The sequence below is a fragment of the Schistocerca nitens genome, chromosome 5 (genome assembly GCF_023898315.1).
Source record: "Schistocerca nitens isolate TAMUIC-IGC-003100 chromosome 5, iqSchNite1.1, whole genome shotgun sequence".
NCBI lineage: Eukaryota > Metazoa > Arthropoda > Insecta > Orthoptera > Acrididae > Schistocerca > Schistocerca nitens.
The window spans coordinates 182,143,071-182,167,643 of record NC_064618.1 but is presented as its reverse complement, the minus strand read 5'-3'; the positions used below and the strand labels follow the sequence as shown (position 1 = coordinate 182,167,643).

General features: G+C 37.8%; 1 protein-coding gene across 3 annotated transcripts in view; it reads right to left on the bottom strand.

Annotated features, from left to right (window-relative positions):
- Positions 1 to 24,573, bottom strand: part of LOC126260186 (uncharacterized) — a 296,244-nt gene that overhangs the window by 106,733 nt on the left and 164,938 nt on the right. For all 3 annotated transcript variants that reach the window (XM_049957462.1, XM_049957463.1, XM_049957461.1), the window contains exons 16-21: positions 20,062 to 20,305; positions 17,996 to 18,272; positions 17,723 to 17,913; positions 17,527 to 17,640; positions 7,424 to 7,541; positions 3,010 to 3,243 (exon numbers count right to left, since the gene is read on the bottom strand). In XM_049957462.1, coding sequence (XP_049813419.1) covers positions 3,010 to 3,243; positions 7,424 to 7,541; positions 17,527 to 17,640; positions 17,723 to 17,913; positions 17,996 to 18,272; positions 20,062 to 20,305 — 1,178 coding nt within the window. The remainder of the gene's footprint in view (positions 1 to 3,009; positions 3,244 to 7,423; positions 7,542 to 17,526; positions 17,641 to 17,722; positions 17,914 to 17,995; positions 18,273 to 20,061; positions 20,306 to 24,573) is intronic.

Genomic DNA, 24,573 nt, shown 5'->3' with positions numbered 1-24,573 from the left:
GGTATGTAGTAACTAAGTTATCTTCCATATCAGAACCAGTGTGTTCATGTTTATCCATCTGTGTGGCAATTGCAAATTTACTTAAATTTTTTTGTCTAATGGCATCTCTGTTCACACTACATTATAGCGAAGCTTGTTATGGTCTAGCATGCAAATGTGTGTGTGGAATTTATAGTACGCAATAAAACACCACCTGAAAACAACTTGTCCTATAGTTCTTAAATATTAAATTTAGATTGTAAACAAAACCAAAAAATGCAAAGCCTAGATCTGAGGCTGGAACTAACATGAAAAACATTACAAAGTGTTTGTGCACTATAGTGATTTATTCAAAATGTGTGTGCTGTTTGCACTGCACTTGTCTGTGAATTGATTAGAAAGAGCACAAGGACCAAACAATATAAAGTGCCATCCACTGAACACATTTAAATGTAAAGAAGTGTTTGGCCTTATATCTAACCAAATGCAAGCACATTAGCATGTTTATACTATCAAAACAACATACAAACCGATGCTAAATATTCAAATATTCTTGAGCAATGCAGGAGTGAACAAAATGCCACTGACAAAAACATTAATGTAATGAGGCCATTACAGTGCAAAACTAGTTACTGTGCAGGAATAAAGCATTTTAAAAAGTATTTGTTGCTGGTGGCATTTTGCACCAGCAGTCTGTATTTTACTAAAATAATTCAAATCTACACTTCGGTCGAATCAAACACCAATCTTTCCATAAAACATTTCTCACATTTTTTTGCTGATACATTTGCATATTTGCGCATTACTTTACAATAAATCTACTTGTACAGCTTCAGTGTTACAGGTAATAGACACCAGATATTGTTGCAGTCAAGTTCTGTGATTAAGCAATTTTGTTCCATAATCACTATCTCTTCTGCTATCATACTACTCCCTAACCAAGGCAACACACTACTCCTTGCTGGTGTTCTTTCACATCATTTCTTCCTTCTTTCACTGACAATCCTCATATACATATAACGAACATTAATAAATGACAAACTATTCCTGACTGGAAATGGACGAAAAAAGATCCTACAAACATGTGTCCAGAAATACATTGTTGCCACAGTAGATGGTGCCGACGAATGCATGTTTCTCTGACCATGAGCCATGTGTTCCTTGTGTACTGCAAGATGTGTGATTGTTGCACCTTGCTGTAAGCAGCAGTATCACCCAGTGTTCATATCGGGAACAAGTCAAGGTAGCATTTGTGTACAGGCAAGCAGATGGAACCGGTTGAGGTGCAGTACAGCTATACCAAAAAAAGCACCCTCACAGACACCAACCACATCAGACATAATTTAAAGCCCTTTTTGGGCTTTTGTGTGGTCCTTTCAGACAGACAAATGTGCCTGTAAGTGGCAGACTGTGTTTACACCAATTTGGAGGACGGGGTCCTACAGGACATTGAGACAAATCTAGTACTAGTTCCATTCAAGTAGCCCACCAACGTGGTGTACCCAAAGTACAATTTTGTGTACCCTGTATGACAACCATACAAGGATTATTAGCAGCAATTTCATTCTACAGGTAGGATTTAATCAATAGTTTTTGCACCAGACCATCACAATTACGGGATTCCTGTCATCAGTCCTCTTCACCGATAAAGCAACCTGTATCAGAACTGGCATTATTAATCTAAAGAATTATCATCTGTAGGCTACAGACAATCCTTGGAGAATGATTGAGGCATTTCATCAGCATCGGTTCAGCATCAATGAGATTCTTGAGAACCACATAAATGAACCAGTTATTATTCCACAAAGCATTGATGGAGGAATGTACCTGGACCTCCTGTGGAATGCTCTCCCTGAGCTACTTAAGTATCTGCCTTTGACAGTAAGACAGGTTATGGTTTCTGCATGATGGAGCACCACCCCCTTTCTGCATTAAAGTTTGCCAACAGATCATCATCATCATCATCGTCATCATCCCTGGACATTTGATAGGACCAGGAGGCACTGTAGCATGGCTTGCTAGATCGCCAGACTTGAACCCCTTGGATTTTTATCTCTGGGAGCATCTGAACGGTGTTTTATATCCTGAACCAGTTCCTCATCTGCAGACCCTTCATCAGCAAGTTCACAACACCTGTGACGCTATTCGGAGAGAGGCCGGAATGTGCAAAAGAGTGCAGCAATCTATGATGAGATGTGTGAATGCATACGCTGCATCCATGAAGGCCACTTTGAACATTTGTTGTGACGTGGATGTGACACAGCTCTGTACTGTGTTCCAGGGTAATATTTTGTTCTTGCATTCACACCGTCCAACTCCAGACATGTTCATAGGGCCTTTTTTCCTGTAATTTGATGTGTATATGAAAATCAAATTTTTGTTGCCTGTCTGTTTTCTGCTGCCATAGCCCTTTAACACCAAATTTCGCTGCACTGTCCTAACGGATATGTTTGCTGTATGTCCCCCATCGATTTTTGGCATTATTTTATGTAGTGTTGCTTGTCTGTTAGCATTGACAACCCTTCGCAAATGCCAGTGTTCTTTGTTGTTAAGTGAAGGCCATCACCCACTGCATTGTCAATGGTGAGAGGTAATGAGTAAATTCTGGTATCCTCGGCACACACTTGATACTGTGAATCTCTGAATACTGGATTTCCTAACAATTTCCAAAACAACATATCCCATGCATCTAGCTCCAACTAGCATTCCATGTTCAAAGTTTGTTAATTCCTGTTGTGCGGCCATTATCACTTCAGAAACCTATTCACGTGAATCACCTGGGTACAAAATTACAACTCCGCTAATGCACCACCCTTTTATATCACGCACATGCGATGCCACCGCTATCTGTACATGTGCTTATTGCAATCCTATGATCTGTGTCACCTCAGTGTAGATATGGTGAATGTAGGTAAGTCTTTTTGCAAGTAAAAGGAATATGTCGATTTTCGATAACCTTCTAAGAATCTTTCTGAAAGATAGCACCATTTTTACAAGACAATTTTGTATACAAATACTTTTTCCTCTTACCTTCGTACTGTGCCAAGCACATTTCATATTTCCTGGGTAGGAAACTTTCTTTGTCTACTTGGTTGCAATACTCATCCACCTTTTCTTGCATAACTGTCATGATATACTGCATAACAGAACTGCCTTCCTTAAAACCAAAAATTATGTCAGGAGCTTGCACATGACAAATTGCCATACTTATTTCTTCCCCAACATTCAGGTCAACAAATTTCAAGTTTTCATAGAAGTATAGAGCTGGAAAAATAAAAAAAAAAAACCTAATGTACACAATGATTGCAACAGATACCAAAACAAGTCATGTGGCATAGATGGATTGATAATGAGTAAGATTAAACATGTCAAAAATTGCTGTTGTAATTAAAACACAAATAGAACACAACAAGTATGGATTCAACTCACCTGCAAAATGAGCTGTATAGTTTTCAAGGTGTAAAAGCTACAAAGATATTAACACTGCAAGTAGTTATCAAGCTACAAAAGATATATTAACACTGCAAGTAGTTATCAATCTGGATAGTCATTTGAATGACGCATAGCTTTATTAGGTATGTTCCTATTTCAAGTATTGTTTCCTTGCCTTCATCAGACCCAAGATTTATTTTACATTTGTTCTCAGTGAAGGAACATTCCTTAAATCCACATGATCAAAGAAGCGATTATCTTCCACTGTTCATCTTCTTTGAGATGCAGCAAACAGGAGACTGCTATGTAACTTTATGAGGATCCAGATCACTATCTTACGCTTCTATACATGTGAATGCATTTAAAATGGTCATGGGCCTTGCCTGGATGTACGAGACAATTTCCCTTTTTTTTTCCTCCTCCTCAGAACATCTTTATTCTGATAGTTACAATTTGCTGACAATATTAACCAACATTTCTCTTACATGTACTATTTTCCAACAGTCTCCATCACATTCTATGACCTTATGCCAGAGTTGTATAAGAGTATGTATTCCCTGTTGGTAAAAGGTCTCGTCCAGTGCTCATCGCCACATTTTCACAGCATGAATTACGCTTCACAATCTTCAAAGTTTGTTCCGTGCAGAGAATCCTTTAAGTGGCAGAACCAGACTGAAGGGCACCAGGTCTTGGCAACAGGGTGGATGATGCAATGATGTGCAGCCCAATGTCATGACCGAGTGCCCGGGTTCTGAGACTTCTGCATATGCACGCATTGTCATGTTGGAACAAGATTTCTTTTGTATTCTTGTCAGACCAAACACACTGGAAAAGGTTCTTGAGTTTGTTTAACCCAAAAGGACTGTCACAATGACCTTTTATCGAAGACAGCTGCCTTGAATGTCTTTTTTTTTTTTTTTTTTGTTGATTGAAGATGGCCCTACTCTAGTGACTACCTTTTTTTTTCCAGCTCGAAGTGATTCAATCGAACAAGTTCTCATTTCCTTATTACTATTCATTAAAATACGACAGGCTGCAAATACGTATGTCAGAGTGGTTGGCACACGTACCAGGTTGGTACCTGATGACAAGAACAGCTGTTCTCATACAATGAATGAACTTAATGAAATGGAGCACTAAATGCTCAGTTTTGCATATTATACAACTACAAGAGCACTGATGGTTAGTACTTACCGTCTAGAGGCGAAAGTTTTGATACTAGTGACAAACATATACAATAGTACATTAAATTATCTTAGTTTCAGAATTGTCAGTTCCTTCCTCATTGAGGAAAAATGGATATGCTAACGAGAAAGGGCGTGTCAGCCAGGATGAGAGAGACAGCCCTCCTGTAAGGGCGAGGAGGGACAATGATGAAAGGGCAGGCATTTGGGGGTGGGGGGTCAATGATAATACATTCATTGGTACACATTGTGTCAACCTCTCTGTGCATGAGGACAGAGAGAGAGAAATGAAGATGGATTAAGAGGAAGAGAAATGAAAATAATAATGCAATTAAAAGTAGGAGGAAAAGGAGATGGACAAGAAGAGAGAAAAGGGGAGATTGTAAGTTAATAAATATTAAGTCCCAGAGTGTCAGGATACAACTGTATGTTGAAGAGCAAGTTTCCTTTTCCAGAGTTTATGGGAACTAGATTCAAATAGCCCCTGTGAGGTAGCAGACACTCTAATCACCTGAGTCATGCTACAGAACATATTGAACAACTGTGTACTTTGTGTCAAGATGGACAGTTAATTATATGCTGTGTATGCAGCAAGCTAATGTAGTGATAATCATTCCTACGTAGAAGACTGTGTGATTGATGCAAATTAGTAGGTAAACAACGTGTGGTTTCTCAAGAATTGAACGGTTTACTTGTGAAGGGGATGGAGCAAATGGATGTGTGATGCAGGTTTTACAGTGAAAATAATTGCAGGGGTAGGATCTTTGGGTTAGGGATAATAAAACTGGAATGTCAAGTATCTTGACTAGGAGGTTAAGATGGCAACAGTAGGTGGCATGTGGAGGGCATCTGGGAAAAGATCTCATTTTGGGACTTCACCTGACAAAGTCATATCGTTTATTAGACAGTTGAAGAGAGGAATAGTGCATGGGAGATATGTTTAAGAATAATATCCTTATGGCAGTTACAGAAGAGGAAAGCTTGGAAAATAGTATTGAGCAATTTGGTGGTGGAATAGATACAGTTGGCATAAACTCCTAGGCTGTAGCGATGGGTGTGTTTGATGTGGAAGTAGTGGCAACTGTCAAATTGTAGGTAATGTTTCTCAATGGTTGGCTTTATGTGAACGCACATTTGGATGTCATCCTCAGTGGGGTGAAGGTCAATGTTGAGGAAGGTGGCTCTGGATTTGAAAAAAGGTGTAGGAAAAAGGAGTTAAGCTGTTGGATAACTAGAAAAGCCCCCCCCACCCCCCACCCTTTACACTGCTGAGTCCAGACTATGGATACATCATATATAAATCTGTTCTAAGCCAAGGGCCTGTTTCTGAATCTTGAGGAATGTCTCTTCCATGCAATCGATGAAAATGTTAAGTGCAGGACAGGGCCATACTGGTTTCCGTAGAAGCCCTCAATTTGTTTGTAGGTTTGGGCCCTCAATGGTGAAGTAGTTATTGGTCAGAATGGAGTTAAATAGGTTGATAAATGTGGTTTTAGGAAAACTTTCAGGTTGGATAGATGGTATTCTAGGGTTGAGATGCTGCGCATATACAGGATGTTTGCGTAGAGTGAGGCTGTATCAACAGTAACAAGTAGAGTTGCATGTCGGAAAGGGATGGAAATCGATTTGAGACATTCCGAGGCTGTATGTGATGGACTTCAAGTGCTGGTCAACCAGCAGTGGCAGCCTGGGAGCCAGATAATATAGGATGCACAAGATGGTTTGTATTTTGGGAAGTAGATAAAAGGTGGCACTGCATTTATTAGGAGATGTAAGGAATTCTATAGTCAGTTATGGGTCCTTATGAGGAACCTAAAGCTTTACGGATGTTATGCCAGCTCAGTGTACATGAAACGAGTGGGTCAGTAGGAATATTATCTGTATCATGGTGTCCAAGGGCTAATGATACCCCTCTGCCATACATTCCACATGTTTAAGTACCCTCGTCATGAAAACTTGTTCACATTAAGGATGGCAGTAAAGTTGAGTATCTAACTAATCGTGACCTCAAGGCAGACTATTCTAAGGTTTGGGGTTTCAGGAATATTTTTCAGAAATGAATGTGCAGTGCACACTGCCTAGAGAGAATGGTTTTGGGAAAGATGAGGAGGATTCCTCTGGGATCTGGACTGGAAATGTTTTAGGCAGGGTTTGATACGAACATTGTTGATTTAGGGTGGGGAGTGGGCGGTGAAATGGTATTTCCATTTGGTGAGAGACTGAATGTTAGCCCTCGGAAAGAATTTATGTCCGAGGATCAGAGAGAGATCTAGATGGAAGATTTAGGACTGAATGTTGGTCAAGATTGTGAAGTGTTAGAGTGAGTTGGGTAAGGTTGTGCTTGGATGGGAGGTGTGCTGGTATTGGGAGGATAAGTAAGAATGGCAAGGCTGGGTTTGTGGAGTTTCAATGAGTCCACCAGTAGAACTAAAAATTTTGCCTCCTAAAATGAAGCAATGTCCAGCAATTCTGTCTCCATATTTTCTCATGTGAATTTCTCTTCTGATAGAGTTATATGCTACTCTTCAATTAAATATCAAAATAACACAACACACATTTACTCTATACCTAGCCAATCTGAACAGCTGCTGAAATTAGTCTCAATACTTCTCACTGAAATTTTACAATATTAATATAAATGGAACAGTACTGACAATACACTACCTGCCATGTGCTAATGTTTACTAATATCTCATCTCCCTGTGGTGGATATTTTATAGAGAAAAATAAACTGTGGTGTCAAAAAAACACTAACTATCAACAGAATATTACAGTATACAAAAAGATTTATGAAACAAGACTAATCCCATAGTGAAGTCTCAACTTACCTGGCACATCTGTCTTATTAAGTTGCTGCCAAGATGGGTCTAACAAGGATTTTATTTTTGCATTTATGTGTGTTCCATCCATGAACAAATCCACCCCCTCTTTTATGTCACCAAATTTCTGCAACAGAATCAAAGATATGCTCCATTACCAGTAATTCCAAAAACCATAAAAACTCTCACTGGCTTCGTGATAACACAGCTATTGTGTACGCGTGGGCATGGGCATGGGCGGGTCACAATTTATCAGCATATTAACGTTTTTAATGACGTATAAATAATTGTTTAATTTTAATCAGTGTCACCAGAAATTACCATTCTTGATGAGAAAAAATTCAGTGCAAGACGTGAAACATACATAGACCTCCACACGGCTTCATAACTGAAACCTTGGCTATATCACATGCAGAACTATCATGAGCACATCCGAATAAACTGTAAACTGAACAGCTATTCTTATAGCAAGAAATCATATTAATTGACTTTGTTACCTTGTGATCATATGGTTTCTTAGCACTGCAGCTTGATGCTAAAGACGGGGACACTAGAAGGGTGGAGTAATGCCAGCAATTCAAATATCATCATACACATCAATTATGATCAGTACATCAAATGGCTACAGTGCCATGGAATAGTTTAGGTGGTTGGGAGTTAGTGGCGGGTAAAAAGGAAGGGGGCTAGTGCGTACTCAGATCTGGTAAATTATCACAACCTGCGTCAACAAAACTCATTGGCAATATGCAAAATGGATAATCGCTGAACTATCAGGGTGTATACGGGGACAAGGAAAAAAAATTCCCGGATTATTCCCGGATTTCTCCCGGATATCCCGTTTAAAAAATATGCTTTTTCCCGGGCTAAAATAGACTTTTTCTGTGCTAAATGACAGTAGGTTTTCCCTCGGAACTGTAAAACTTATCAATCCTTTGAATGGTTAACATTTTATACAATCGCGTAGAACTTCCCGGAAAAAAAAGAAAAGACGGGGCAGAGAAGTTTTGGAGAGACTTCTAATAAAAAAGGAGAGAAGTTTTGGAAAGTCCTTTGATTTGCAGCAACATATACGCTGCATATTTTCGTATTACGAAAGTATAAATTCGAATTGCACCAAAAACAGCGCGTTAGTCTCTGGAACGTTGAAACCGAGGTTGCGATGTCCTTTTGTATGCGAGTCATATCTCAAGCCACGAGATCTCGCCAGCCGATGACAGCAGCTATTCAGAGCATAGGACACGCGTTATAGTCAGCCAATAGCAAGATCACTGGTTACATGCGAACACACAAGAGGAAAAGTTGACGGTTTACATTAATATACACAGTACCGTATATCTACAAGAAAAACTAAGCTTTCATGTATAATATTAGTCTCTAAGATTAACACTCAACAACAGAAGCTAAGCTTTCACATCTAATATGATCTTTTTTGCGTGTGTTATACTTTAAGATACATCACACAAATGTGCCAGTAAATTTAAAATTGTGACATAAATGTCTCAGCTCAAAATTCTTGTAAGTGACTGGTCCTCAAAAAGTTCAGTTTCGAACGCTGTGTGATTTAGAAATCCATCCCACTTTCGCACACGTAACATAATTCATCTTGCGTAAAAAGAAATTTACTTTTAAAGTAACACTTTTCTAACCACCGTTCGCAATACTATCTGGAGACTGTTAGGTTCGATTTACCAGTTGCCAGAGAGCGCCAGGAAACAGGCATTATTGTGCGTGTGCAACTACAGTGGTGTAGGAAGCCCGCATGTTTGTGTGTATAAAGCACTAAGGGAGCTCGCATTACACAATAAAAGAAACAGGGCATCAGAGGATATTCCAAAGAGCATCGGAATTTCGTAAACCATACTAAAATGCATAATTCGGCTTGAAGTGCAAATTGGCTTTTTCCAGATTCACAATGAAGTACGTCCCATCAGCTTTTCAGGGTGGTTTTTGGGATGTAAATTGTCTTGGAGTACCAGAACTCTACGATCTCATTTTTGGTTCTTTATAATGCCATACACGGCAGACGATGATAATGTGCACTCGAAATTCAGCGAACAGTTGGAACTAGCCAATACTGTAGAATGAGACACTTTGTCTCAGCAGAAAGATTAATAAAGCCAAATTTCTTTAGCAAACTTGCAAAAATAATTTTATTGCTCTGCAAGGCAATTAATGCTTGACTGCTACTAACGTCGAAATAAAATAAAATTGGAAAACTGAAATTAATAATATATTTTTGTCCTCCATAATTATGTGAATGTATTTTAATTCACTCGATAGCTCCCGGCCACAGAAATCCATTTTGTTTTCATTTGACGTTGGAGCTGCACACGAAGAGAAGCAGCGAAATTACTTCACATAAACACAGGTCATGTGGAGACTAGCCCCCTCCCCATTACAACTCAGACAACTCCGTGCAAGCGCGAATCTGGCAGCTAGGGCGCGCGAGAAAAATTTTTCTCGTTTGCATCTGGCTGACTGCTGCTACTACCGATACAGGTAATAGCCAAACTTCAAGTAGCGGGAAGCGGGATAAGGTACTGCTTATATGCGAGTCAAATGCGCATGCACAACAGATCGCTGGCAACTGGTCAAACGAACCTAATGTGAACAGTTGTGACGTCATGCTCATAGCAAGCAGTTTATTGTTACTAAGAATTACAGTCTGCACCCTACGGCCTTTGACATATTTTTGCTATTTGCAGACACTTTTGCGTGCACGGTGTTTTGTTGTTGTAAATTGTTCATTTCCTTTGCCAGTAAAGTTTTATTTTTTTCCCTCTCGTTTATATTTTATTGCTGCAGTATCATCCTCCAGTAGCAGGATACAATAACATTCTTTGCTAGAGAATCAATTCTGCAATCAAAACTACGAAAATTTAACTGAAAGCTAAAACAATGAAAAATTCCCGGAATTCCGAAAAATTCCCGGAATTCCGAAAAATTCCCGGAATTCCGAAAAATTCCCGGTTGAAAAAATTCCCGGGTCGTATACACCCTGACTATACAATACAAATAAAAGCTGTAAACTTGTTGTCTTAATCACTGGTCAACCATGCCTTGTTTATTAAATCTACTGCACTCTTTTAATGTTTCTTGACTTGGTCTCCAGGGCACACTGATTTTGGCCATCTTTATCCTCATATTTTGCAAGAGTCTTCACTCTTCTGTCCATGACGATTTTGCTGCCCTTGAAACCTGTGAGAACCTGAATACTGGATTTGAAATTCGGCATGTTGTAAATCTCTGTGTTCCTGTATTCCCATTTCTTCCCGATCCCTTTTGACTCTCTTGGATCCAATGTACTTTGGTTCTCTTACTCACAAGCAACTGTTTAATTTGGCGAGTTAATGTCCTGTGTCCCATTCTAAACGAGTTTCTTAAGAACATGCTGCTCCTTTTGCTGATACTGTCCAATACTCTCCCTAACTGGGTGTACTGTTCTTGGTTCACTCACCTTCTATATTAACTATCTCTTGTTTTTCGAGAACCCAATATCCTCTCGGGAATTCTTTGTTCCACAAGTTCTAGTCTTAACACTTTCACCGAAGACGTAAATATGAGCCATTAATCACAAAATGGTAACTTAATTGTGCTTGTGCTGCTAGCTGAAATCGTACTCTAGCAAAACCCTGAAGTTCGTGTTCTTTACATGTAACACTGACAGCTAAATTAACACACATAAGCATCTTTTGCACTTGTTTGCAAACATTACTAACTTTACTTTAAACAACCTTTCTAGAGTCTCCTATTTATTACCAGTGCAAAGAAACTATAGTTTAAATAATGAACAAATGCAGGTCTTTGGTGAAGAAGAAAAAACTTGGCTTTGAAAACACTGAAACAATTATAAAACATTAAACAAAAAACATCCAAGAATTTTATATTTTGGGGGGCGGAGGAGGGGGGGGGGGGGGACGGATCCTTTCAAATTATTAAGAATACATGTTATAAAACAAAACGGTCCCTAATCATGTTTAATCACACAGCTGCCCAACAAATTACAGGATTGTTCACCAGTCTCTGCACTCATTTGTTGTGACTGTATGCTTGCCCAGTTCAATGCACTTTTTACACTTCATGACTTGCTTTTTCCTTAATTTGGTTTGCACTTCCAAACACTGTATATTTCATTGAGTTCCCCCCCCCCCTCTCTCTCTCTCTCTCTCTCTCTGTATCTTTCTTGGAATTTCCATATAAGCAGCAGTCACTTTATTATTTTATTTTAGTTTACACAGTGTCATTTTACTGCAGGTACTGGTACTGCAAACTGAAAAATAGCATGTCAATTTTGTTCTTAGGCCAGCACACTGTCTTTAGTTCACATATATAATATGATAGAATCTGCCCAAGGCCATGTCCTACACAAGCGTCAGAAGCGACTGACAGGGAGCAACATCTGGATATGTGACACTCCAGCAACAATCAGCAGCATCAGGCAAAAAGCCCAGGTGTCCTGCGTGCAAGCAGCCATCTCACACTACAAGATGGCTGCTTTGAGCCGACTAGCTATTTCTATAAAATGGCACCCCCGAACTGTAAAATATTGTAGCTGGAGAGTAAGGCTACAAAAATTAGCTTTGCTTAACAAAATAAAGCAAAAAAGGAATGCTATGCATGAAATTTACAAAGGGAGGAATCTTCATGGAGAATTTCATAATTTATATCATCAACTACGAAGATTAGCAGACAAATTCTTCGAATACACGTGAATGAGCAGGGGAGCATTTGAGTATCTCATCAATAAATTAAGGACAAATGTTTTTTTACATGATCAAGAACTATTAACAGCCAATAAATTAGGAAGAATGACTGACTACCCTAAATACAAAGAACGAGTGCAGCTAACAAAAGCTAGCTGTGTAACAGTAGCGTTCCAGGTTATAGATTACAGCTATGAAATGGTCCTGGTTCGATCCCTTCTCCTTCCTATTTTTTAACTGATTCAGCTACAATTCAGTACACTAAGTTTTATGTACACCGTTTACACTGCATCACTAAATATTTTTTTAAGGTCTTGCCTAAGTATTTGATTTTTAAGTGTATACACAGCTAACCCAGTATATCACACACAAATTCCTAATGAGTTACAATGAACAACCACAAAATTTTACAGATATTTGATGTTGCGAACTTAATTCATCAACAGTCAGTGTTACGGCCAAGTGTTACAGTTGATCTGAATAGTCTGTAAAAGTCAAAGCACACAAAATTTTTGAAAATGAAGTCAAATGCTTAGTGAAACGATTTGTGTAAAAGAATGAAATAAAAAATATTAGGGTAACGTTTGATGCATATCATTTTATGTTCATGATTTTGAGCACCATTGAAAGGCACATAGAACATTCCTCTGATCTATTTATTTCTTTTTCACAAATCATTTCACAAAATATTTGACCGATTTCTTTCATTTTTTATTTTCAAGTTTTATTCAGAATGCATGATCTTACTGACTCTTCGTTTGCCTTCCTATGATCATCTTGTCTCGAAAATCCTAACTTTGGTACCTGATTCGAAGGAATCCTTTTTGACATTTAAATATCACACCAATGTCTTTTTTATGTGCAAAATAGCTAGGCCTTGAACAGATGAACCTTTTTACAATTTACACAGCTTGGCAGCAACTATTTGTGAAATATTTCAATATTTCCTCAACTCATTAAGTTTTCCTTAATTATCCTGGTTACTTTCAGGCAGTTAAATATTTTCATGCAAAACTAGACCTCACGCTGGTCACTTTGATACCCCATTTGCCTGTTTCTCTCTCTTTGTTTGCTATGAAAATTTGGACAAAACCTTATGGTGTAACTTACAGAGAGTCTTGTTTACACTCTGCTCACATGTTTACAAAAACATATCAAGTGTTAATCATACAATAAAATAGTCCTTTCCAAAAAAACGTCATTTCGATATCTTGACCCATTTACGAGATTCAACGATTTTTACAACCACTTGATTCCTGAAGAGCACGAAAGGATTCGGATGCACTGTTTGCGACCTGTCCGCAGATATAACTGCCAATACCTAAAGAATGAAGAGAGGTTATTCCGGTCTCAACTTTAAATACAGTTTAGACATATCTGTTATATTTCATATGCAATAATGTATGGTCTAAATGAACTATACGGAAAGTCTATGCAATGTGATTTTAGCTCTGCACATTCCTAAAAATTGCGTGCAGGCATGTACTCAGTTTTGTGCAGTACAGTAACTACAATGAATAACGAAAATAAATTCAGACCTTTAACAAGCAAAGATATCAAGCTATAAGATGTGGAAGAATCAAATTTTTTCAACGAATAGTTTTCTTAAAACTGGATGATAAGTATTTCGCAGCTGCCATCACGTCCACTCTCCACTGCTTTGCCGAAACGACACATGGCTGTTGCTCTCAATGTCACACGTGCTGCAGCAACAAGATTCAAACACGTTTGAATTCAAACGTCGCTAGTTGTAGCAGAGGACAGGCAGCGCCAAGAACGTCACCCACATAGGACACTTCCGTAAACATTCCTGCGGTGGTGTCTCATCATCTGAAGCTGTCGTGTGCTGTCTGCCTCTTCTGTCGCTTATGTAGGATGTGGCCTAACAATCCCAGACATATTCATATTGCAATTGACAAATAGCAGTGGTTTTGGAAGTATATGCTGGCATCAATTCTTCATTTTTAGCATTCTAATGTGAAATTCTGTGAAAGTGTGGCCAACCTCTCCTCCATTCTTCTACTTTCCGATCATCATGCTTTGCATATAGAGAGCAACTGTAATTCCTGCATGAAACCAGCTTGTCCACTGCGAAATCTAGTTCCTTTATGCAACTTTAAAGATTCAATTTCTTTGCAGGTGTTCCTCAAATATAACCTTAGTCTCCAATTGCAATGCATTTTCAGATACAATAAGGTTTTAGCTAATGCAAAACTGTTGTAATAACTGCCCATATGAATATGGTGTCCAACATGTATTTCTATAAAAAATAAAAACAAACTGTAGAACAGCCTTTTCAGCATGAGAGTTTCAAACACATCATAAGCATTCCAATGTACATGGCACACTTATTTATAAAACCATTGTAATGCCATATTTGTGCCTTTAGTTTCACGTATGTAGCCAAAAGGACAAACACCCCCTCAAAATAATCATTAATTCATCTAATGATAGGTCTCTTCTTGGGTAATACAAATGACATTCTATTATTAATATAATTTATTTTAGGTCATATTTTATATACTCTCATCATCTCGTTTTGTGCATCCTTGCTGAGGATTTTTAACAAAATGTAATGAGCTTAAAATGACTGCTCAAACGCATTGTTGTTCCTCTATTTTGAAGCAGAGGATTTTTGCACTTGCACACATTTCACATTGCCCATATGAAATTAAATACCCAAGAAGACAAGTATTCCACTTTTACAAGCATGTTTCCAGCTACAAATCGTATACTTGGTCTTTGTATTACTGCTTAAAAATAAATTTACAGCCTAGTCATTCATTTCTTCAACTATCCTCTCACGTCATCTGTATTTAATAGCAAAACAAAATCCATTCATGTATTCTGGTGAGATGAATAAACAGACATTCTTGTTTTGTGGACGGGTGATACTGCAAATCATGTGTTTCATCATGCCACATTTCTCCGAGTTACTAACTTCTGCCAGTGGGGGTTATCCACCATCAATGATTCCATCATCTTCAAGGTCCATATGTTCCAATTCTACACTGTCACAAAACTACTTGAAAAGTCTGCTTTCACACAATCGTGACTACACAAGAGTTCATGCATTCTCAAGATTCCAGGTGTCTTCCTCTGATTCTTGAACATCGAATACAAAATCACTTTTCTAATACAGTCAGTAACTGATCAGTAGCAAATTTTTTTTCTTCCTACTCTGTTTAGTGCTAGAAGATCCTGGTGCTCATTAATTAGCTGTGATTTTGTACCCTGTATGTCACAGGCAACTAAGCACAAGAAAACAAAACTGTAGGCACAAAAGATTGTTCCTGGAGACTTTGTTCCTTGTGCAAGCACGTGTTCACAGCTGCAGAACTACACTGAATAATCCACCATGCTTATAAGCATCTGCAACAATGTCTTCTTGTTCGTAGAAACTGTTTTACGTGTTAGTAGCACTTATAATTGTCAGTTACAGTGAACGTGTTTAAGAACTATGTTCATACTTCCTGCTAAATCTAAAGCTTGAGGCCGGATCTCTGTCTGGTAATGTAATGTTCACAATGTTTCTTTTCCTGTCGTCAGACCAGTTCCTAATGCTCTCCCACCAGGTATTTAAACATCTCCATCTTCTGGATATTTCTCTCCTGCTGTTATCCATTTAGAAGCTGACTTGAAGTTTGTCATGTACTGTGTCTTCTCAATAGAGACCTGTAAACCTGCTTTAGCCAATATTGGCTAAAGCATGTCTACGACAATATCACATCATCTGCTAATGTCAGACAATCTACCCAAATTCTTGGTTTCTTACACCGTTAGTTTGTAGAGAACCAGCATGAGGCCAACTACAGGCTCTTTTCCATGCCTCACAATTTCATTTGGCACATATTGCTGTACGGCATATAGTACAATGCTTGTGAACTTTAACCATTTGGTCTCCACAATTTTATCCTCTGATGTTGACCACTCAGGTACTCTGCAATATGTTTTCTGTCACTCTTACAAACCAAAACTATTTTGCTAACTTGCTTTGCATTCCTTGTAACTCCTGCAGTCGCTGATGTGGTAACAACCTGTTGATAACTGATGTTCTAATCTGTTAGTTGAATCTGAAAGCACAGGTCTGTTAGTAGAAGGTCTAATACATTGCCCTCCCAACTCTGTTCTGTAACTACTCTCTATTTCCCATGCATACATTCAGGAAAGTCTCACCACAGGTACCAGTCTCTGGCAACAGTTTTCATCACATGGCTCTCACACTCTGTATCTGACAAACTGGAGTCTTACCCCTATTACAACAACTGCATCAGGAAATTTAGATGGGTATTCTGTACAGCAGAGGCATTCTAGTTTGTTTTTTTTTTTTTTTTTCTTCCTGACCAGCACTCAATACATGTGAACAAAACAGACAGAATGAAAGATTCAGTTCACAGTTTCTCTGTGGCCCTTTTATAGTAGTATCGCAGCAGTTTCCTCATTGTCCGACAATCTATTTCCTTCTTTTGGTAGGAAATAAGTTTCCCCTTAAGACAACTATACATTTCATGTTCATTTTCTATGCATTGTAACTTCTGTGGAACTATTAATTGGATTTTAAAGAGCTGACTGCTTTTGAATTTGTTTCCTTTAGAACTATGATACTAGCAGCAGGCATTACCATAGTTCCATATACAAAAGCAAATGTTTTTACTGATACCTCTGTAACTAATAACCGTGAAAGAGAGACCATACGTTGTTTAGTGATGACTTTCCACAATTTACCTGGGAGAAAACAGAATTACAATATTTTAAGTGGCTCCAGAAACATTTCATGTGAACAGCGTATCTTGAACACCATGTATACTGCCAAAAATTGTCTGCTACTAAGATGGTGGTGGTGGTGTTGGTTAGTGTTTAACGTCCCGTCGACAACGAGGTCATTAGAGATGGAGCGCAAGCTCGGGTTAGGGAAGGATTGGGAAGGAAATCGGCCGTGCCCTTTCAAAGGAACCATCCCGGCATTAGCCTGAAACGATTTAGGGAAATCACGGAAAACCTAAATCAGGATGGCCGGAGACGGGATTGAACCGTCGACCTCCCGAATGCGAGTCCAGTGTGCTAACCACTGCGCCACCTCGCTCGGTCTGCTACTAAGAGTCCTGAAAGGAAGTTACCAGCATATTGATGGAGAGAGACAAGATAGAGGAACAAGGACAACATCTAGTCATTACCACCTTAAGAACTATGCTAAAGGACAAAAAGAATTTACTACCTCCTTATTCTTCCCTGCCTTGCATGGTTTCATTCATTATTTCCACCTACAGCTTACAAATATCTTCTAAGTTTTTAGTTGTTTTGTTTTGAAATGTCAAGAGCAATATGCCACATTATTAGTGTTCCAGACTTTTATTTCTGTTGCACTAAAGGAATCTGACATGAATATGAATTGTATTCATCTTGTCTTACCACTTTGAGATCTGTTTCCTTCAAAGTAATTTCACTAAGAAATTCCACAATCTGTGTGTTAAGTGGAAGCTCCGGTACATCCTTCAAGTGTACCTTGACAGCACATGCAGGAACCTAGAGGAAAAGTAAAGTATTTTTTAAATTGTTATTGAAATAATTAAGCTGAAATAAAGACATATTTAAACAAGGTACATACATTTTTCAATTCTTCACTTAGTTCTTTGACATCACTGAGGTCTTCCAGCTCAGTGTTTCCGAAGTCTAAATAAGTAACAGCCACTTTATCTTTTTCAAAACCAGTCACTTTTGCTCTGTAATAGTTGTTATCCTTGTTGTATTTGCAAGCAATGACTTCACCTTTAATTGGCAACCTATCCATAGGTGGTGCTGCAAATTGATAAAATAAATTTCAAGTAACGTACAACTTGTCTGCATAACAATACATGACCTCACACATTTTCCTACAGACCTTTGAAAGCATGACCAGCAACATCCTGCAGGATCCTATTAAATTTTTCTTGCATGCTCTTTGAGGTTGGTCTTACAAACATTGCCCTTGGACTGTTAAACGTGGACAATACGACGAAGCTGTTATTCTCCAACTCTGCAACTTTAATGCCTTTGTCTTCTGCAATAGCATCCCATTTCTTCACTTCAACTGTACAGATAACAACATTATCTACAACATCCGCAATAACTTTTGTGGGATAAGCACCCACAATAGTCATTTTCAGGTTCCCACCAATCTGAGGAAAAAGAAAACTTTCAATGGAAACAATAGCCAACCAGCTACCTAAATTTAGAAATATACATTTTAAATACTTAGTTTCTATATTCAACCATGTCATGCAAATTGAAGCTTAAAGCAATGCAGTATCACAAGGTCAGACATTAGCTGGTATTCTCTCGACAAGTTTTTGCAAAAGAAAGGAAAACTGTTTAACATACTGTTTAACAACTACAGTCAATGGCAAAGTTCTTAGAAATGGATCTAGAGCCTTTGGCTATTTACAGAAACCGCAGGAAGCATAAAGCTGGGTGGTCGGACAGGGCCTGAACGGTCATCCTCTCAAATGAGAATTTCTGCAACAACTTCGTAATTTGTAAGTTATGTGATACGCAGAAATATTCAATGAAGTCAACACAATGTGACAACATATAGATGAGAGATGGAGGGGATGGAAGGGGGGGGGGAGGGAGGGAGGGAGGGAGGGAGGGAGGGAGGGAGAGAGAGAGAGAGAGAGAGAGAGAGAGAGAGAATATGCATAACTCTAGCAGTAATTACGGTGACCTGGCCACGTGAGACAATAAAAGAAATCACTCAAATTTCTTAGAAGTAACACATCATGTCAATTCTTAAACAATGTCTCTACACATAACCAGCTATTTCATCTGGCTTACCTCCATCCAGCAAATCCTAACAACCATACTGCAAGTTTTATCCTGTTGCTTTCCTCTCTCTTCCACTTATTTCACAGCTTCCTAAGGATAATCTGTTTCCTATTTTCCCCTCATTTTGCCGCATCCTTCCCTTTTGTCATCATTTATCCCCTCCCTCCCTCCTCCCCCCCCCCTTCCCACTGGTTTTTCCTTTTCCTCCTCCACTACATTGCGATTTTGAAGCACAATTTTCAGTGGTTATACAATAGCCAAAATTATATACAACATTTTATTTGTTTCAAGCATATCTTAAGAAGAAGTAATTCAAAACAAACTCGATACTGCATAAAATAGGTCAAATATTTTTATAAATTAACTATTATTTGATCACAAAACGACCAAACAGCAAAATGTTAAAATATACACTGAAATGTTTTTAAGGAGAATGCAGTAATAATTGTACAAAAAGCTCCATGCTATAAAGTTCTAAAAAAATTTTCAAAAAGGTAATGCAGAAAACAGGAAATGACATGACTGTGGTGACATGAGCAGTCATTAAAACAAAACAAAAGAAAGGTAAAAACATGTGAAGTATCAAGAAAACACCAAAAACAAAGGGAAAAAACAACAGATAAGCAAAGAAAATAACTTTTGGCAAAATATTGAATCATGTACATTTGTTGAAAGTAGAAGATGTGGATTTGATCACACTGCAAAGGCACTGTATCACCAAATCACTGTATCACCAAAAATAAATATAAATTCATACTCAGAGTGCCGTAGTAGTAGTAGTAGTAGTAGTAGTAGTAGTAGTAGTAGTAGTGAATCAGTAAAACACAAATATTTGTTCACATTAGTAGATACGTACTTACAGAGCATTTCAAAAGAATGGAGTGGTAACCAACTAATTTAACAGATCAGTAAATGAAATTTACTTCAAAATATGCAACAAGCTATTATGTTAAACCAAGAAGCCATATTTACAGCACAATACTGTGCCTTTTACTGTTATCTGAACTTTTTTTTTTTCAGTATTTCTAGGTACTATAATTTTACAATGAATGGGACCTAACTTATATTTGGATCTGTATAGACATCATTTCAAAAAACACTTGCAGTTAAGATAATGGTAGTATCAACAACATTTTGACTAACCTTTATATAGTTTTCCCACACCTCACTCTCAGTCATGAAATACTTAACAATTTCACACCTTACAGACATCTGTTGTAAGTTTACAAATCCCTCAGGGATTCTTCTCACATTCTCTACTTTCTGTGAAATGCCAATATCGCAGAAAGCAACACGGTAACCATTCTGCAGTACTGACAATATTTTAGCTCTGTACCATAACGGATCTGTGGGAAGCTGAGCTACTACCATTTCACCAACTGCTGGTCTGTGGAAGCATGAAGGACTGTCATTAGCCATTTAGTATTAATGTCATGCATAACTACAAACTTCCTACACAAGGGGATGTAAATGGAACTATTTTCTACTTAAAGCCATTTTCTAAAGATTAATTTTTGAGAAGTAAGTGAACACGTAGACAATGACTTATTTTTTCCTTCTGAAACAATCGTGATGCATTGAGTAACAGGACCATATACATTCAAGGAGGAAATAAGTACTCCGATTACCAACACAACAAAGTTATCTACCAGTAAGGCACCAACCATAAGAGGTAAAAATCCACAAACAAACTTTTTACAGCAATTATTACCAGCTTTCTAACAATTTTCAATATTCCTGTTATGCCTCCACCTCTCCCATTTCATTACACCACCATTAGCCCAGCAAAGTTCATTGTCTGCTTACTGTATACAGTAAGAAAGTAATATGAACACTCCCAAGAGCTGTCATTTCTAAAACAAAAAAACTACGAAGATTCCACAACTTCAAAACTGGTGAATTGAGTGAGTACATTTATGAGTGAGTACATTTAATACTCCTAAAGTAAAGGTGGACTTTTTCAGCTGCTGTATCTAAAGAGCTTTTATTGTTACAACAGAATACATATACTGTAGACATACATGACCAAATAAGATACCGTATTTACTCGAATCTAAGCCGCACTTTTTTTCCGGTTTTTGTAATCCAAAAAACCACCTGCGGCTTAGAATCGAGTGCAAAGTAAGCGGACGTTCTGAAAAATGTTAGTAGGTGTCGCCACAACTAATTTCTGCCGTCAAATATATGTAGCGCAACACAGGTATGCTTTGCAGGCACAAAGATAAATACTGGCGCCAAAACCTCTGCGTCAGTAAATAAATTAAAAGAACAGGTATAAGAATGTAAACATTATGCCAGGTATTCTTTCGTGTTTGCTGCTATCTCATTTAAATCCTGTCTGCCTAATAAACTACGAAACTAGACCGAGAAGACGCGGAAGAATATACATACCATGTCATGTTTATATTCATATTATTCTTATGCTGTATAGTGATACAGTCAGAAATGAAGCACGGCAACTGCCTAAATTTTTAAATCTAAGATATGACTAATTTCTGTGCAGACTGTAATGTACTAAAGAGGCGTCTGCAAAGATTTTCTAACGGAGAAAATTTTTCGCTAAACTCAGAACATCTTCTATTATACGCAGCTATTATTTGGTTCTTGTTGATCATTATCAAAGAAAGTGGCAGTGTAAGTAACAACAAAAAGCAGTCTCTTGCCATTGTTTCGCTAATGAGATTATTTCTCTCTTTTTTTTTTTATTGTAAGCGGCGGTGGTGCGCACTAAGCAAGCCACGCCGCGAGCGACGACAGGCCGTAAACACTCGTCATCAGAATGCGACAAACAATGCATGACACAGTACAATAATGCATTTTCAGCTTAGAGTGATGTAAACAACTATAACAAAGAGAACGGCACTTATCAGATCAAAGCAAAATAAGCAATCGATTCAAACCAGACGAAGCACGTGAAAAAGGAAGGGTACCCATATAAATACGGACGGAGCGCCTGACACACAGCAATGGCTACTTGGTAAAGCTTAACTGTTGAGCTTACGACTCGAACCAAACAACTGTAGCTGTATCTTCATCCATTCGACCTCAATTGTGTTTCACGTTACAATGGACCAACTTTGTTTCGATTTGGAGGGGCGGTCTAAAACTTCTCTCTCACCTTGAATTTCGAGTCTCAAATTTCAGGAGCGGCTTAGATTCGGGTAAATTTTTTTTTCCTTGACTTCGAGTCTTATTTTTTAGGTGCGGCTTAGATTCGAGTGTGGCTTACATTCGAGTAAATACGGTAAACAGATGCTAGGAATCAATGCTAAGCAATGGAGGATGGCTGGATATTGTTTCTTAAAGCAGAGCATTGGCACAGAGAAAGAAATACTAAAATTCATTAGCCTAGAACAACATTCCAGTTCCACAAGAAGAGTTCAATGACAGTTTTAACAAACCACTGCCAACATGACTCTTGCTGCAACACACCAGTGAGGAAAAAGTTTTGCAGTTATCAAAAGTATTAGACAACCACTAAGTTGGATAACAGTCTGATATTCTTACTGCTACAGAAAACAAAACAAATCTTCTATTAGTCTTGACTCATGCTAAGCATGTTAAAACAAATCTGGAATAGTGTGAGCAAAAGTGATATGGTGTATTATCCTCAAAAGGTGAATAACTATCACATACAACAAGAGTTTCCTTAAGTTAAAAAGTACATGCTGTGGATCAAATAATATTTCCATGACCTGTGACAATATTTCAATGAAAGACACTGCTATCAGATGGAGTAGAGACAAATGGAATACAGAAAGGAACAAATAATGAGGGAGGCAACCTGTGGTAAAGAGATGGCTAAAATTAAAAATTCTTCAAAACTTTTGGACCAAATTGATAAAAATCATTATGTACTGCTTACCAGTATATTAATAATACCTCTGTCAATCTGTCATGTCTGTCCATCTTTGAACACGCTAATCTCCAAACGCAGCAGACTAGTGTTCATGAGGTTTTCAAAACCTTTAACATAACTTGGGGCACCTTGTATATTTACGTTCATCAAAATCTGATCACAGAAAAAAAGATATGTATAAACATAATAAATATGAATGCATGAATTTATGTATCCGTATAGTCCATATCTCCTCCAAAACTAATGGACCAGTTTCAACCAAACCTGGTACACATGTCACTTACTGTTTGGAAAGAATCACTGCAGGTTAGAATCACCTACCTATCAAAGGGGTAAGGGTGAGGGTGAAGTAGTAGTGTAGGCCACAATGTGTGAATAGCCTGATTTTATTCATCCAGTATTTGAGAAGAGAGCACTTAGCGACTTTCAACAAACTTTAAGCATAATTTCAAACTTTCCTGAAACTTTTACTCAGTGTCACTTCCCCCCCTACAAAATGATGAAAGGAAAAGAAGTTTATCGTTAACTATGTTTTCATTGTTCGTGCAATAAAACTGTCACATCAGGCTGATGTTTCAATTTGTCACTTCTTTACTACAAACAGTATTCACGACACACTGTGTTCAAATGTAGCACTGAATGTACATGCAAGGTTATATCACTGTACGGCACAGTTCAGGAGTATGACATCATAAACATTAAGCTGCATGAAAAACTGCCACATAAAGCAGTATGTTTTAATTTATTATTTCTTTGATACTAACTATTTGCAACATGTTAAGCAGACAGTATGCATGTATGGCATTAAATATATCTAAAAAATCGCATTATACAGCACAGAGGAAGGGGCAGGAGGAGTCTGGCTAATAGAATTGAAATAAACAATAATATAATGAAAAGGATAGCTTGCTACTTACCATAAAGATGACACATTGAGTTGCACGTAGGCAAAAACATGTGATCTTTAGGTGAGTAGCAATCTATTCTCGTCCTTACACTGTTGAAATGCCAAACTGGAGTTTCAATTGTTAGAACTGAAACAAATGCATATCTGGGCAACACTGGCAACTCAACTAGCAGAGAATATGAACATAAGAGTGGACCATGTGACAATTTACGTGGTTCGGAATAACAAAACATACAATTGCAAAAATTAAGACTGAGGCGATTTACAGTATTTAACCTATTAACAAAACCAACAATTTTTTTAAAATAAAAGTTAAGTAGTTCACCTGTGCCACGAAATGGTGAAGATAAACGATTACATAATCGATCATACACAAGAAAATTTCTTCAGAGTCAATAAAGAAAGAGGATGTGATGTATGATGGACCATTATTTAGTAATGTTCACTATTAAGATTTCAGCAGCATGTGGGAAAATACGTAAACAGCTCATGAAAACTGAAAAGGTCTTTGAAGTACACCTCTTAGATGATCAATGCATGATAAATCCTTACCAATATAAGATGACCATCAAGACAGAAGAAACAGATGTAAGTGGAGATATAGAGGAACATACATGAAGCAGCGGAAATAGAAGCACTCGGACTAAAGAACAAACTTGGAAAAGAAGAAAATGTACTAAAATGTAGAAAAAATATAATTTATACTCTGTAAGGTTTGGGATGCTTACAGGAAAAGTCAAAAACCAACCACAACCTGCAATAAGAAAACCACATCAAAGATCACAGAAATATTATTTCAAATACAGAAAACAAAATTTACATTGTCAGCAAACATTGTTATATACAATAATCAACAGTGTCATTTCATCCGTAACTATTTTATACTTTT